We start from the raw sequence: 13,238 nt of genomic DNA on the forward strand, positions 1-13,238 counted from the left end.
CACCCCATCAAAATGCACTTTCAGTACAGCTGACCGCGAGGTTTTAGGGTGAGTGAGTGCCACGCTGAGACAAGCATATGTTATTCATCACCTCCTCCTTTTCTTATTTTTTTTTAACATTACTGTAGATGGACCCCACCCTGAATCCATCACCTTTAAGATGGGTGAGAGACTCTGTGGGTTAGCTGTGAGACCCGTGAGACCCATCTGTTCTCCGTCCCAGCCAGGAGATGGGAGAGGCAGAGGAGCAGCAGGACAGTAAGACCTTAGAAAGAAGGTTTCATTAATGGGGCTTCATCAGAGGACTATGGGTACCTTATGGCCTTTCAGATACATGGGCTAAAGGCAATGAGTTCCATGTTCTTCTTAAAGTGTGAGATTAACACAAGTGTTCTTCAAAGGAAGGTTTCGTAATATTTGAAAACATGCTTTGTAAGGTGCTCAGATGTCATAGGAAAAAGGGACATCATGGGACTGAGGTGATTTTTACTTTTTTTTATTATTATTATTTTTGTTCCTGCCAATTGCAAGAGAATAATTAATGGTCCCAAATAATCTTGTCAGTAAGCTAGGCCTTGGAGAACACAGGGAGTTACTGTGCTCAAAATTATCTGCGGACAACAGAACAGTGGTAACCGAGCACAAGGTCGTCTAAACACAGTTACAAAGTAGTAAAGTATGGCAGCAGAAACCTCCTTTCTGATAGCACAGTTTTACACTAAAATTTAGTTTTACACAAAAACCACTATAGACAGAATAAGCGCATAAATTGTTACCAATTTATCCCAAACATACAAAAAACAAGCATTGCAGTCTTCTGCAAAATCCCAAGACTGACTTTAAAATAAAGCAATTTTCCTTTTTCAGTGAGAGTTTCTCAATCATGCAGGTTGCTGCTCCTGTGGTTGGCTCAATTATGTCTTCAGGCTTCATCTTCCTAGGCTTGGATAGAAGCATTTAGAAACGAGAGTCCCACAGAATCAGGTGCTGTTGGATGGGATTAAATATCTGCATTTTTGTAGTTTTATCAACTGAGGTAATTAGTTAAGGAAAACATGATTTTTAATGAACACCACCAGAGATTTTTCCACCCCACTGGTGTGGTTTTTGTACCTGCCCCTGTCACAAAGAGTTGGGCATGGCTTGGGATCCACAGCAGGGGGGTGGTTTTAAATGCCTGATTTTCTTTTGGAGTTCACTGGTGCAAGTAAAGGAATCAGCAAGGAGCATTACTACAAAACAATCACAATAATTAGAACAATGGCAGAAATTCCACACGGAAAAAGAATCCAAATATTTTCTCCTCCCACAGGGCAGGCTGCTGGGGCCTGCTTTTACATAAATGTGGGGGGCAAGACAGTGACGGTGAGATAGAAGTAGGGATGCTCTTAGAACTCATTCCATAGGCTCATGTTCTTTGCAGCTCGTGTCCAGCTGCGTCAGATTAAATCCACACCTGTATTTGCCTCGTATGCCAAGAGAAAGCACAGGGAAAGCAGGAGTATGACTGAGTCTGTTGCAGACATGTATTGGTTGTCCCTACCTGGTCTTCTGGGTAGGGCAGTAAGTAAAATATCAGACGAGCAGGTGATGAAAATGTGACATTAAGAAATGTGTGTCTAGAAACTGTATATCTTTATTTATTTATTTATTTCTATAAACTATTTATCTTTAAAGATATAGGTATGCCTGAGGTAAGTAAGACAGAGAGTAAGGGACTTGAAGGTTTAGAGAGTAACATTAAAAAGTGGGGAAAAATTTATAGCAGGTCAGAAGACTTTCTCTGAAAACTGGAGTGTTTAATGTTGTTTTAATAATACTGTATTCACTGATACAGAGTGAGGGCACACCTCTTTCTGCTTTCATCAAATGGACCTCATGGACAAGGCACTGAACCACAACTTGTGATGTTGCACATCATTTCTTATCGTGGCTCAGGCTGAGATTTTTTACAGAACATTTAAATTTCAGTTAGCCTTTCCTCTTCAAAATGAGTCAATGCTTAGCCACTTTACAAGGCTGTTACAAGAGTAAACACCATTAAGGACTGGGAAATATTCACAAACACAATGCTAAGAGCCTTGGAGACGCCAACACAGGTAGAAGAAGCCTGGAGGAAATTAGATCTGAACCTGAATTAGTTAAGAAGAGCTTTGTCCATGACAGATCTTTACACAAGGACATCTGACCTAAAGCAATTCTTGGTCTAGATACTGTTGAGGCATTCATGATTCTGGGATAGTCCAAACTGGTGGTGGTAAATCACTTGGCTGTTGAGAAGCAGACAAGACCAAAATTGTGGTACAGTAACAAGGAAGGTCTGTGCTGTGGAGAAAATGGAGATGACTTTTCGTTACAAGTAGATTCGATGCCGAGACAGGATCTTGTAGAAGATACCTAGAACAGTTCTGGGAGGTGAAACAGGATTTGCAAGTGTTTGACAAGAACAGTCTCTGCAGGGTCAGGTCTCTCTCCGTCACTAACCTTGGCATTGCTCAAAAGCAGCTCAGAAGTGTTGAAGGACAGCCTAATTATGTTAATTTTCTTTGCCATTTCTTCCAAAAATAAGAGTTGGACTGGGTCCATCAGCTGTAATTTGAACAAGTGTAATTTGATTCAAGGTAACTGACTATTTAGAAGTCTTCTCTTTTAAATGCTTGTAAAATGACTCATAAATGTTACATAAGAGTTAAGAGAGACCAAATACGTAGTCAGTATTATTATTTTTCAAACTTTTTTTTTATCATTTAGAAGAATACATTATCGCTGTGTATATCCTTCACTGACCAAAAGGCTGACTCATTTAACTGAAAACTGTAACCTTCGGTTCAACAAACTTAGCAAAACATTTTTAATCACCAGGTGCAGACATAGAAAGCTGGTTCTCCTAGTCAGTTATTAATGTACTGAAATAAATTACAAAGATTTTGTAGATGGTATCCTTGTGCCATGTGGACCATTTAGGACGTTGAGTGCCAGATCCTTTTCTAGACTACTTTTCTCTGAGATTAGAGAACATGTCCTACTGTGCTGACTTAGCCATGACTCTCTCACTAGCTCCTTGAGATCCAAATAAGATGCATTAATTCCACTCAAGCCACTGAGCAGCGGCCAGATCTCTCAGTCATTGCCCACGTTTCATTTGTAATTATTGATTGGTTTCTTACTGGATGGTTGCTCACTCTACTGTAAAAATACCAGGATTTTACAATCACAGACAGGCCTAAAGCAGCCTTATAGCATCTACACCTGTTTAAATACAAGAATACATTCCTGCCTGCAGTCATCCACTGAAGTTTAAAGGCAGTTAGTCAGGAAATGTATTTCTTGCTCAGCCTTTGCTTCCGTATTTCAGAAGGATGGTATTTCTCAGCGGGTCTCACTGGTCTCCTCCCTGCATGGGAGCGAGTGCCATTTCTGTCAGGCAGACTCTTGAAAGGTTATCGTCATGTTTTTAATTCTTCCCCCAGCCTTGAAACTGTCTGGCATGTTTACCCACAAAGGATTTGGGAACAATAGGCTTCAAACGGGCACCCAGTCACCAGTAAAAACCAGTAGGCTCAGTCCCAGCTGTAATAGCCTTTCCTTGTTTTGCACCACCCAGGTAACTGCTTTAACACGGAAATTCCCTTTTATTTCAGCTCAGCTTTAACAATAAATTACCCTCACTGCAGCCAGATGAAGAAAAAAACATTTCTTTTTTTTTTTCTTTTTTTTTTTCATAGATTGAGGGCAGGCCCCTATAAACCTCCTGATTTAACTAGTAAAATTTTGTTGGAGGGTTTTCTCTTCTTTGACACAAGGACTAACAATTTCCCAGAACACTCTGCTCCTGCGGGACCTGAAGCCAATATATAAAATCTAGCTATTATATATATATATATTAAAAAAAAAAAAACACCTCTGTGGCAGGCTTAGAAAAAAACTTTCCTTTTGCTGCTTTGCAAGACGGGTGGCCCCTTCAACATTTGCATCCTCATGAGGCACCTCAGTGTCTTTTGGGTCAGCCAAAGCTACTGTTCCTTTTCGCATGGCCAGCGCAAACTTTCATGGGAAATCTCCTGCAAACAATTTAATCTCAGGCAACATAAACCTTTAGTTTTTAAGAAAGCGGCCACCCAGCCCTTTCCCTGCTGTGTTATCTGCTTGGTGGCTATCACTGATGCCTGGTATGCTGGCACCATGTTTCATGAGACTACAGAAGGTAAGAGTGATTTCAAAGACTCTCACCCTTACCAAGTGGAGAAGAAAGCTCTATAAATACTCTCAACTATTAAAAAAACATCCTGGAGGTGCTGCAAAATTGCTTTCTCACAAACTTATTTTTAGGACCTAATCAAAGAGCACAAGAAGCAAACAGGGCTGAAAGACGTGAGCCCTTCCTCCACCTGGAGATGCAGCCACCTGGGCACACGCTGCTTGTTAATACCAGGGGGTCCTGGTTTCAGTTAGGACAGGGGGTCCTGAGTTTCTTGTCTGGTTCAGGTTCAGGGGCAGCTGTCCAGCCTTGGAGTTAAGAGCTTGTCTAATGAAGGTGGCTTTGACTGTGTTTCATTTCAAGAAACTTAGTTCAGAAGGTTGCTTCTCTTGTAGGTGCTTCCTCTGTTTGTTTTCTCCTGTATCTGTTTACATTTTATGTGTTTTCTGTTGCTCAGCTAAGCACAGAAGATATCTTTTGTTGTCTTGTGCAGTAACTGACTCCTCTAGGTGTGTTTTCAGGCTGCCCTGAGCTGCCCACCTGAGGGGAGTCCGTGCACCCCATGCACGTCCTCCACACCACCAGCACCACAGCGTGCTGCTGTTGTGTAGGGACGGCAGGTTTTCAGTCAGCAGGGCACAGAAAGGCCATTTGATTTTGTTAAGAGACCGGCTCCTTAGCAGCAGAAGGGGAACTCGATACGTCCAGCAAAGTACTCTCGCTGAACAGGACTGAAAGCTGAACACAGCTTGATTCATCACAAAGGAGGGTTAGAAAGCACCGCTTTCTTCAGCGGGGCTGACCTTTGAACATCTCTTTTTAACACAGAATGCTTCCTCTGTAAATATTTTGCATGCTAAAACAAGAGGAAAAAAAGAAGTGGCCTCCTTTTTTCGTTCTCACTGTCACACTGTGCCAAAGAAGGGCAGGCGAGGAAAGCCTGCACTGCTAGGCCTGGGCCTCCTCACTTCAGGTGTCACAAGGGCCACATGCTCTCAGCCACCCCCCAGGAGGTGACATGGGGGTGACACCTGCTGGGACCCCGTGAGGCACCACAGGAGCAGGCAGACACAAATTTGGATTTCGGCCTTCCCACAGCAAGGCCTTGCAGCCCTGGGTGCCTGGCCAGCACAGCCATGTGGGGATCAGGAGGGCCTTGCCTGGGAGTCCGTGTTGTAATTCCCTAATTTTTGGCAGCATGGCGTGGTCTTGGATGCCACGGGCTCCCTGCTGCTCTCTGCTGGTGCCACATGACAGATTACAGCACAGGAGGGCACACTTTGGAAAACAAGAGATGCCACTTTTGACACCAGGCTTCGCCTCGGTCAGCTTATTTGGGGTTTCTCAGACACAAACCTGAGCAAAAGGCTCCCACTGTGTGGTTATCACAGCACTAAAGGGCTTTCAGAAAATGTTGCTGTATTCTGTGCTGAACTCGAACTTGTCCACGGCTGTGTGCTGAAAAATGCGGGCGTGGGCTTGTTTCTCGATGTGAAAGCAGAATATCAAAATGAGTAGGAAATCTGGGTAGGCCATTACAGAGCGCAATAATGCCATTGCTGGGGGATAAATGGAAGCCTGCATTTCTTTAGCTTTCTTTGAATATTGTTTTTTAAAGCTGCAGACACATTCCCTGCTCATTGCTGCCATGTTGATCCTGGGCTGGGGTGCCAGTAGCCAAGTGCAGGAAAGTACCTGCATGAGGAGGAGCTTGCCAAGCCTGCCACGCTGACAGCCGGGTTTGGACAGAAGAACTACCTGCCACCCTCAGGCTTCTGAGAAACATGTGCTTCACTCCCTTCTGACAGCAGCTTGGAGCAGTGGATAGCCTGCAGCTGCTAGCTGAAGCCTACCATGTCCTCCTCTGTAACATCAGATAGCTCCCGACCCTCTGCTTCCCTCCTTCATAACTGCTCTCCTAACCCATGTGTGTGATGGGTTTTGAGGCCTTCATTTGAAACTGAGTTTGTGAGGAAAAAAGTTTAGATTTTATTTTACTCACAGATATATTTTGATCACATTATAGACAGTAAAATATCAGTTGGGTGTTCGTTAGTCTACCAGAGCAGCCACTGCCTGGAGGGAGGCAAATGTAGGACATTTTGAGTCTGAATAGATGAGAAAGCTGCATTAGCCAGTGCAGTTTGTTTCTGATCAGTCTCTCTAGTTGCAAAAGGCTGTAATTGTACAGTAATTCACTGCTACCTTATTTCTAAAATCCCTGCGGATGATTCGTGCGAGACAGACTGCTTTGGTAAGCAGTTCATTTCAATACCTCACAAAAGCTACAGCACAGAGCAGGGCGAGGACAAAATGAAGCAGAAGTGATTTACTGAGCAAGCAGTGTCATCACTCTGCTGCACATCATGTCTTTGCAAGATAGAAATTTGTTGGTCGATCTTACCTTACAGAGCAAACAAGGTTAAGTGGCAGAGGCATAAACAGGCAGCAATGTCTCTGTGTGTCCAAGGCGTATTTTCAGACTTGTGTTCAATCTTTTTCTCTCTCCAGGGGTGTGTGCTTGTCGGCAAGTCAGTGTTTTGCGTGCAGCACACCACACAGGCAGCTATTTTCCCATGGCATGTGTTTAGGTAGTTGAATCGGTTGCTTCCAGTCTGCCTCCCTTGTGAATTATGCTAAAACCTAACTTCTTCTTTACTGATAAAAATTTCAGACCAGTTTGACTCACACCATGTAGAGAAGTAGCCGTGTGTGTGTGTGTGTGTCCACACCAAGGAGAGCTCTGCAGTTGTTGCTAGACAGAAAGTCAGGAAGAGTTACATCCTCGCAGTCCCAAGGACAGCAGAGTGAAACTGTGCCATCCCCACAAGGCAAAGACTCTTCTGCTCTCTCATCGGTCCAGATTAAGCCCATGGCCATCCACACTGAGTCACCTGCAGTTAAGTCAACATCTGCCTGTTGCTTGAACCAGTGCTCTTCTTATCTGAGCATGTGCTCATGGCACAGAATTCTCTTTGGCTTTAAAACTTCAAAAATATATGGTATTTTAGAAGAGCAGTATAGTTTCCGTGCAAGCAAAGGCCCATTACTTGCAGCTATTTTATTAACTTAAAATTAATTTTAAATTTGCAATTTAAAAATTCCTATTTTTTTCCCCATTTCCCTATTTTCCCCATCTGAAGTATTTGCTGATGGGAGAACTAGGTTACCGGCTGTGTATCTTTAGCTATTCTGCCCAATCTTCCTCCACCCAGTTTTGCCACCACCCAAAACGCAAGAGCAAGCAGCAGCCTGCCCTGGCCAAGTTGAGGAGTTCACTGCCTGGGGAAGTGATCAGATTGTATCTCTGTGAGGATCTCCTGTCTTCTTGGGAACGAGAAATGCAGCTCCTGGGAAAACACAGCCTGTGTGAAATGCTGAAGAGAAGACACAGAACAAGTTGCACCCGGTTTCAAAACTCCTACAGCAGGCTTGGGCACTCTGCGCAGTGAGAAGGACTGATGCCAGACAGACATGAGAAAAGCATGCACAGACAGCATTTCTGGGAGGGAAAAACCCTCTGTGGAGAAGATGCACTACGGGCTGCGTAGATGCTCAGAATACTTCGCTTTCTCTTCTCTGTGCAGGGCTGGATGAATCCAAACTCTATGTGAGAGACTGCAACTGCTGTCTTGCCTAAGCATAACTAAGCATAATATATGCATAACTTTGGGCAGTGCTGTTGGGAAACCCAGGCTTACCTGAACTTTAGTAATCCTGTACCACAGCAGGATGGGTTTTTTTATTTACACATAGCAGAGGAGGACTTGGCTGGCAGTAGAGCCCACAAGCAACTACCGCCACACAAACAGCAGCTAATAATAGTAGCTTCTTGGGAGAACTGAGCAATGTTGACTGTTGTCTGCATTTCTTGGTGGTGCAGTCAGACCTGATGCAACAAAATGCAGTGCAGGAGCCAGGACATAACACTTCTCCCCATGCACAACAGGGCTGGAGAGCCTCCTAGCGTGGTGCTCCGCTCGCCTGCAGAGTACATGCTGTGGACAGGAGCCAGCAAAGGGCACTGCTTCTGCTAACAGCAGTCGGGCTAGACTGGTTATATTAATAATGCAGATTTGGAAATCCAAACACTTTATGCAAATAAAAACTTTGATCAATAGTTTTTATTCTCAGCAGCTGTACTTGAACCATTTACTCTGAATGAGTAAAAATTGCCATAGACCACGGCTCTGAGGCTGCCTTGATGATTTTAAAAACCATTTTTTAAAGAGTACTGGCTTCACACGACAAGGACAAGTGATAGGGAATCTGCAGCTTCAGATGAAGTGTTCCTTTTTTCACCTACTTTGCGTATTTGGTAGCTGGCATTGTCCACATGTGTCAGCACACATCAGTTTCAGGTGGCTTGGTTGGCCTGCTGCCATGCCACGGTCACAAAAGACACCGAGGCAGAGCAGGAACCAGAGAACTCGTGAGTAGGACAGGGCCACAGAGAAGTTAGAGGGGAGATCAGATGGAGCTGAGCAGAAGCAGAGGGATGTATGATATAGGCATAAAGATAGACTCAGCTCCTGAGGAGCTTGGGCCTTTCTTTGCTCCAGTTTTCTGAAAGTTTCTTGTTTCACCCATCATGATTTTTGAAGGCCAAGCAAACCACAGCATTAAATAATGGGCAAGCATGTTCTTGCTGTAGAGCAGCAAGGCAATTACTTCTGCAAAGCGCCTCGCTGCTGAGACAGAAGCTCCTTACGTCAGCTGCCCGTCTTTTGTTATCTGAACCTATCCCCTCTGTAATTGCACCAATTAGTATCACTGCAAATCTCATAATGTTCCTCATTTACAAAACACTGTTACCTCGCGTCTCGCTTTGATGAGGTGAGAGTGAATCTGTGCTGTTTACAACCATTCGACCCGTCGGCTCCTCTGTTAGCAATGACCCCTTAAGAGACGAAGCCAGCACATGCACCAAAACGCCAGCCCTGACCACAGCACCTGTTCGCTCTTCCTGTGGATGTAATATGCACGAGGAGAGACAAGAGAAAACTCAGGGAAAAACCAGAGGAGGGAATCGGTCCTGGTTATGCTGCTGACAGCTCTTTATTAACTCGTTTCTTGTAGTCTTCCAGCCACCAGCATCAAAACTCTGCGTGTTGTTTGCAGCTGAAGTTGGGGTCTCCAACTGGTCCTGAAAACTGAAGGCTCATTCCTGTAGTAATGAAATAAAAACCACTGAAGTTACTGTGCCAGACTTTCAGCAGGGAATACTTTATTACTGCAATCCACTTTGCAAATATGAGTTCAGAACAACTTCCTAGAAGCCGGCAGAGTTACTCCAACTTTAAGGCTGTTAAGCTTATTATCTTAGCACATTTATGACTTTTTTTTTTCTCAAAATGACTTGAAGTGATGGCATGTAGATGTCAAGTATCTACTCAACTTTCTTCATTTTCTTTTTTTTTCCAAGTATACTTGGTGCTGTTCGAACTGCTCCTTTCATGCTGTACATTTTGATGACCAAAGGCCTGAAGCAGTCAGTGTGCGACCAGAGTTTTTACATTGGACCTGTCAGCAAATTCTGGGCATACGCATTTGTGCTAAGCAAAGCACCCGAACTAGGTGAGTAACCTCTCTCGCTTTTTCTCTCCATGCCTGTTTAGAGCAGCATGAAGAGGGCATTCTCTAGATGCCATCAAACTCAACGCTATTCTTTCTCCTCTGCCTCTGTCAGTCCTCCTGGAAAATAGCTGGGTCTTTGCTATTGTTTTGAAACTGCACGTTTGCAATTCATGTTGCCCTAGCAATACGGGGCAGTCTCAGGTACTTGTACATATAATCTAGGTTGCTCCAGGTCTCCACAGTATGACTCATTTAGGCAAACCTTCAAAGCTGGAAGTACAGCTCAGCTCTCGGAGTTTTCTCCTAGCCTTTGTCAGCATACCTACGATGATGCTGGCTTCAGGTAACAAAAAGCATGTAGGTCCACGTCCTCAAACGTGAAGTTCACTAAGCTCCAGTGTATTTAAAGGACTGGGGTGTGCCTTGTCACCAACCTGTCAATTAATTCATGTAGCCCACCTGCCAGCAATGGATTTTATCTATCCGTAACAGCAACGGGACATCGGCCATTGATTCACAGCAGCAAGGCATCCTGTAAGTGGCAGAAGGTTTTCCCATTCCTCCTCAGAGCTCTGTCTGGTGCACATTTTCTTCAGCTGCAAGTGGCCATGGCTCAAGGGTATTTGGCTTCCCTACAGAGCAAGAGCTGTGGGAAGAATGAAAACCAGGAAAAGCTAATAAGTCTCCATCGAGAAACCGTAGTTAAAGCTGTAGTTTGAATTCCAGAGAGTTTTTTTCAAGTCCCCAACAGTTGGCCAGGAATTCACCACCACCCTTTTTATATCTGAGCCTGCCAGTCCAGCACGCTTCACATGCTTTGTTGGTTTTTTTTTGCGTTTGTCAGTAGCAGGAGACACAAGTCCAGTAGTGGTCTGAGCTGGGCTCTCACGCTTTGCAAGTTCAGCCATGAGCTCTGTAGGTCCGGGCTCAGCCCTGAGGGACTGGTCAGCGTTATGGTCATGATGCAGTTGATGAGAAAGCATCACATCCCTTTTGCTCCCCATGAAACTTTTGTGAGGACATGTCCTGATCCCACAGCAAAGGATAAATTGGCATTCCCCTCAGCATTACCAGGCCTGGCCGATTGCTTCCAAAGCCATCAGTGATTACAGACAAATCTGAACAGCAGCAGCAGCAGCAGCCACTCACCCCATGGATATTGAAGTGAGGGCTGGGCTAGAGCAGCTGTGTCAGCAAGTGGCTTCGAGTCAGATCCTACCTCTGTTCTGCAACATTCATCCTTAAATACACGTGTGGGCGTACAATTACGAACAGTAACGTGCTTCCTCCCTGAACACTGAAAGCTGTGGCTGTCTCCAAATAGAAACCAGTTTCCCACAACATCTCTGGCTTTTCCAATCCCCATTCCAGTGTGATGTGGATATTTATAAACTGTTGTTTCTCCAGCGATTTATTTGGAATGATACTTACTATAGACTTGCCAAAGCCAACTTCATACCCTGTCTGTAGGTGTTCTTATCCCACAGCTTATTAGTGTAAGAGAGGATTGTTTTAATGGGAAGGAGGAAGGAGTGATTTAGCAGCCTTCCAGCTTTCCTTTCAGAGGATGCCCTTACGAAACCTCAGAGGGCTGCAGAACTCACCGTGTTCAGGTGTACAGCAAAAATAAGTCTTTACCTTTCAGCAGAGGATTTGATTCAGCAAGTTACAGCACGGCAATTCATCAGCATAAACGCAGCGAGGGGACAGACACCAGTTGTTTTGCTGTGTCAGAGCCCTTTGGTTTCCTGCTGCTTAAAGTACTGCAAAACCACTGAAATCAAGTTTGGTTGAAACTAGAAAATGTCAGCTAGAGCTGCACGTCAACAATAAACTGATCATGTGATTACTTATTAAAATGTGAATCAACATCTTGCAGCTAATGAGATAAACAGAAGCATTATGGCTTACTGCAGACCTAGTGCAGACAGTGCAGTTTCAGTTCCAGCCATCACTATTATTCATAGTTCGGATTTTCAGGGATACGTATATGTAGAAATAAGGCCCCTGATTCAAAGCTTAGGGATCTTTTTGGAATCACTGTACAACAACAAACAAATAGCATACGTATATATATTGTATCTAATTGGGATGCTCAGTGCAATCACAAGAAGCAGAAGAAAGAAAAAGGCAAGAATTTGGAATAAAATCTACTTTTCTACAACGGTAACAAATTTGCAGAAAAGGATATGCATTTCATCGTGAACAAATCTCTTTCTAAAAGCATTTTTTCTGGCAATTACATACCTTTCAATAACACAGGTTGAATATGCAATAGGTTTTTGCATAGGAACTCACAAGACGCTGTTAAATGTAATCAGGATTGGCATGCAGGTAGGCACTTGAATGGCAGGGCACTGCTGCTTCCTCCTTGGGTTTTCTGCTCTCTGTTTTTCTCTTCTGGTCAGTGTGTGTCAGTCTGACAGCCTGAGGTGATGCACGTACATCCACCTGCGTCACTTCAGGCTTTGCAGGCTGTGTTTACAGCAAAGACCTGTGGAGTCTTCAGGCAGGGGTTGTCCACACAGCAAAATGGGGATGCTCTGGTTGGGCATAAATCGCAGAGAGATAAGACCCGAGTAGGCTGTCAAATCAGACAAGCTCTGAGGTCAATAGCTGAGGTGTTTTTTCGTGCTCCAAAAGTGTATACTGCAGCAAGAGCAATGGGAAGAGAGCCTTGCAGAATTCAGAAACTGTGCAATTGTTCAATATGTTTCTCATTTCCTCCCCTCCCTTTTTTTTTTTTCTTTTTTTTCTTTTTTTTCTTCTTTTTTGTTACAGGAGATACAATATTCATTATTCTTAGGAAACAGAAGCTCATCTTCTTACACTGGTACCACCACATTACTGTGTTACTTTATTCTTGGTATTCCTACAAGGACATGGTGGCTGGCGGTGGCTGGTTTATGACCATGAACTATGGAGTGCACGCCGTTATGTACTCTTACTATGCCTTGCGGGCTGCTGGCTTCAGAGTCTCACGCAAGTTTGCCATGTTCATCACCTTGTCGCAGATCACCCAGATGCTGGTTGGCTGTGTGATCAATTACCTGGTCTTCTCCTGGATGCAGCACGGCCAGTGCCATTCCCACGTGCAGAACATCATCTGGTCCTCCCTCATGTACCTCAGCTACTTTGTGCTCTTCTGCCATTTTTTCTTTGAGGCCTACATCGGCAAAACGACAAAAGCAAAGAAGGTTGAGTAGGGGTAGAAATGAGACAGAAGCCATAGCTCAGGGTCATCAAGAAAAACAAAATTATAAGAAAAGAAAATGGCACAAGGATACACATATATGTATGGTGCAGATCAAACATGGCAGCTTAGGGAAAGTTAGCTTGGTTTAACCCAGTAAGTTTGTGATCCTACCATGGTGAGGACTCACTGAAATCTACTCTATCTCAAAGGACTGCTGATGAAAGACTTCTTCCTTCTTGTACCTGTCTGCTCTTGAAAAGAAAGGAG

The 13,238-nt window shown here is 44.1% G+C and overlaps 1 protein-coding gene across 1 annotated transcript in view; it reads left to right on the forward strand.

The window, feature by feature from the left end:
• ELOVL6 (ELOVL fatty acid elongase 6) overlaps nucleotides 1-12,981 on the forward strand; it is a gene marked incomplete at both ends in the record, with an annotated part of 57,246 nt that extends 44,265 nt beyond the window's left edge. Inside the window, 2 exons of the mRNA XM_084285981.1 lie at nucleotides 9,624-9,775; nucleotides 12,557-12,981. Of these exons, the coding sequence (XP_084142107.1) occupies nucleotides 9,624-9,775; nucleotides 12,557-12,981 (577 nt within the window). The remainder of the gene's footprint in view (nucleotides 1-9,623; nucleotides 9,776-12,556) is intronic.
• Nucleotides 12,982-13,238: the final 257 nt, after the last annotated feature.

The sequence above is a fragment of the Netta rufina genome, assembly GCF_964035555.1.
Source record: "Netta rufina genome assembly, chromosome: 4".
Lineage (NCBI taxonomy): Eukaryota > Metazoa > Chordata > Aves > Anseriformes > Anatidae > Netta > Netta rufina.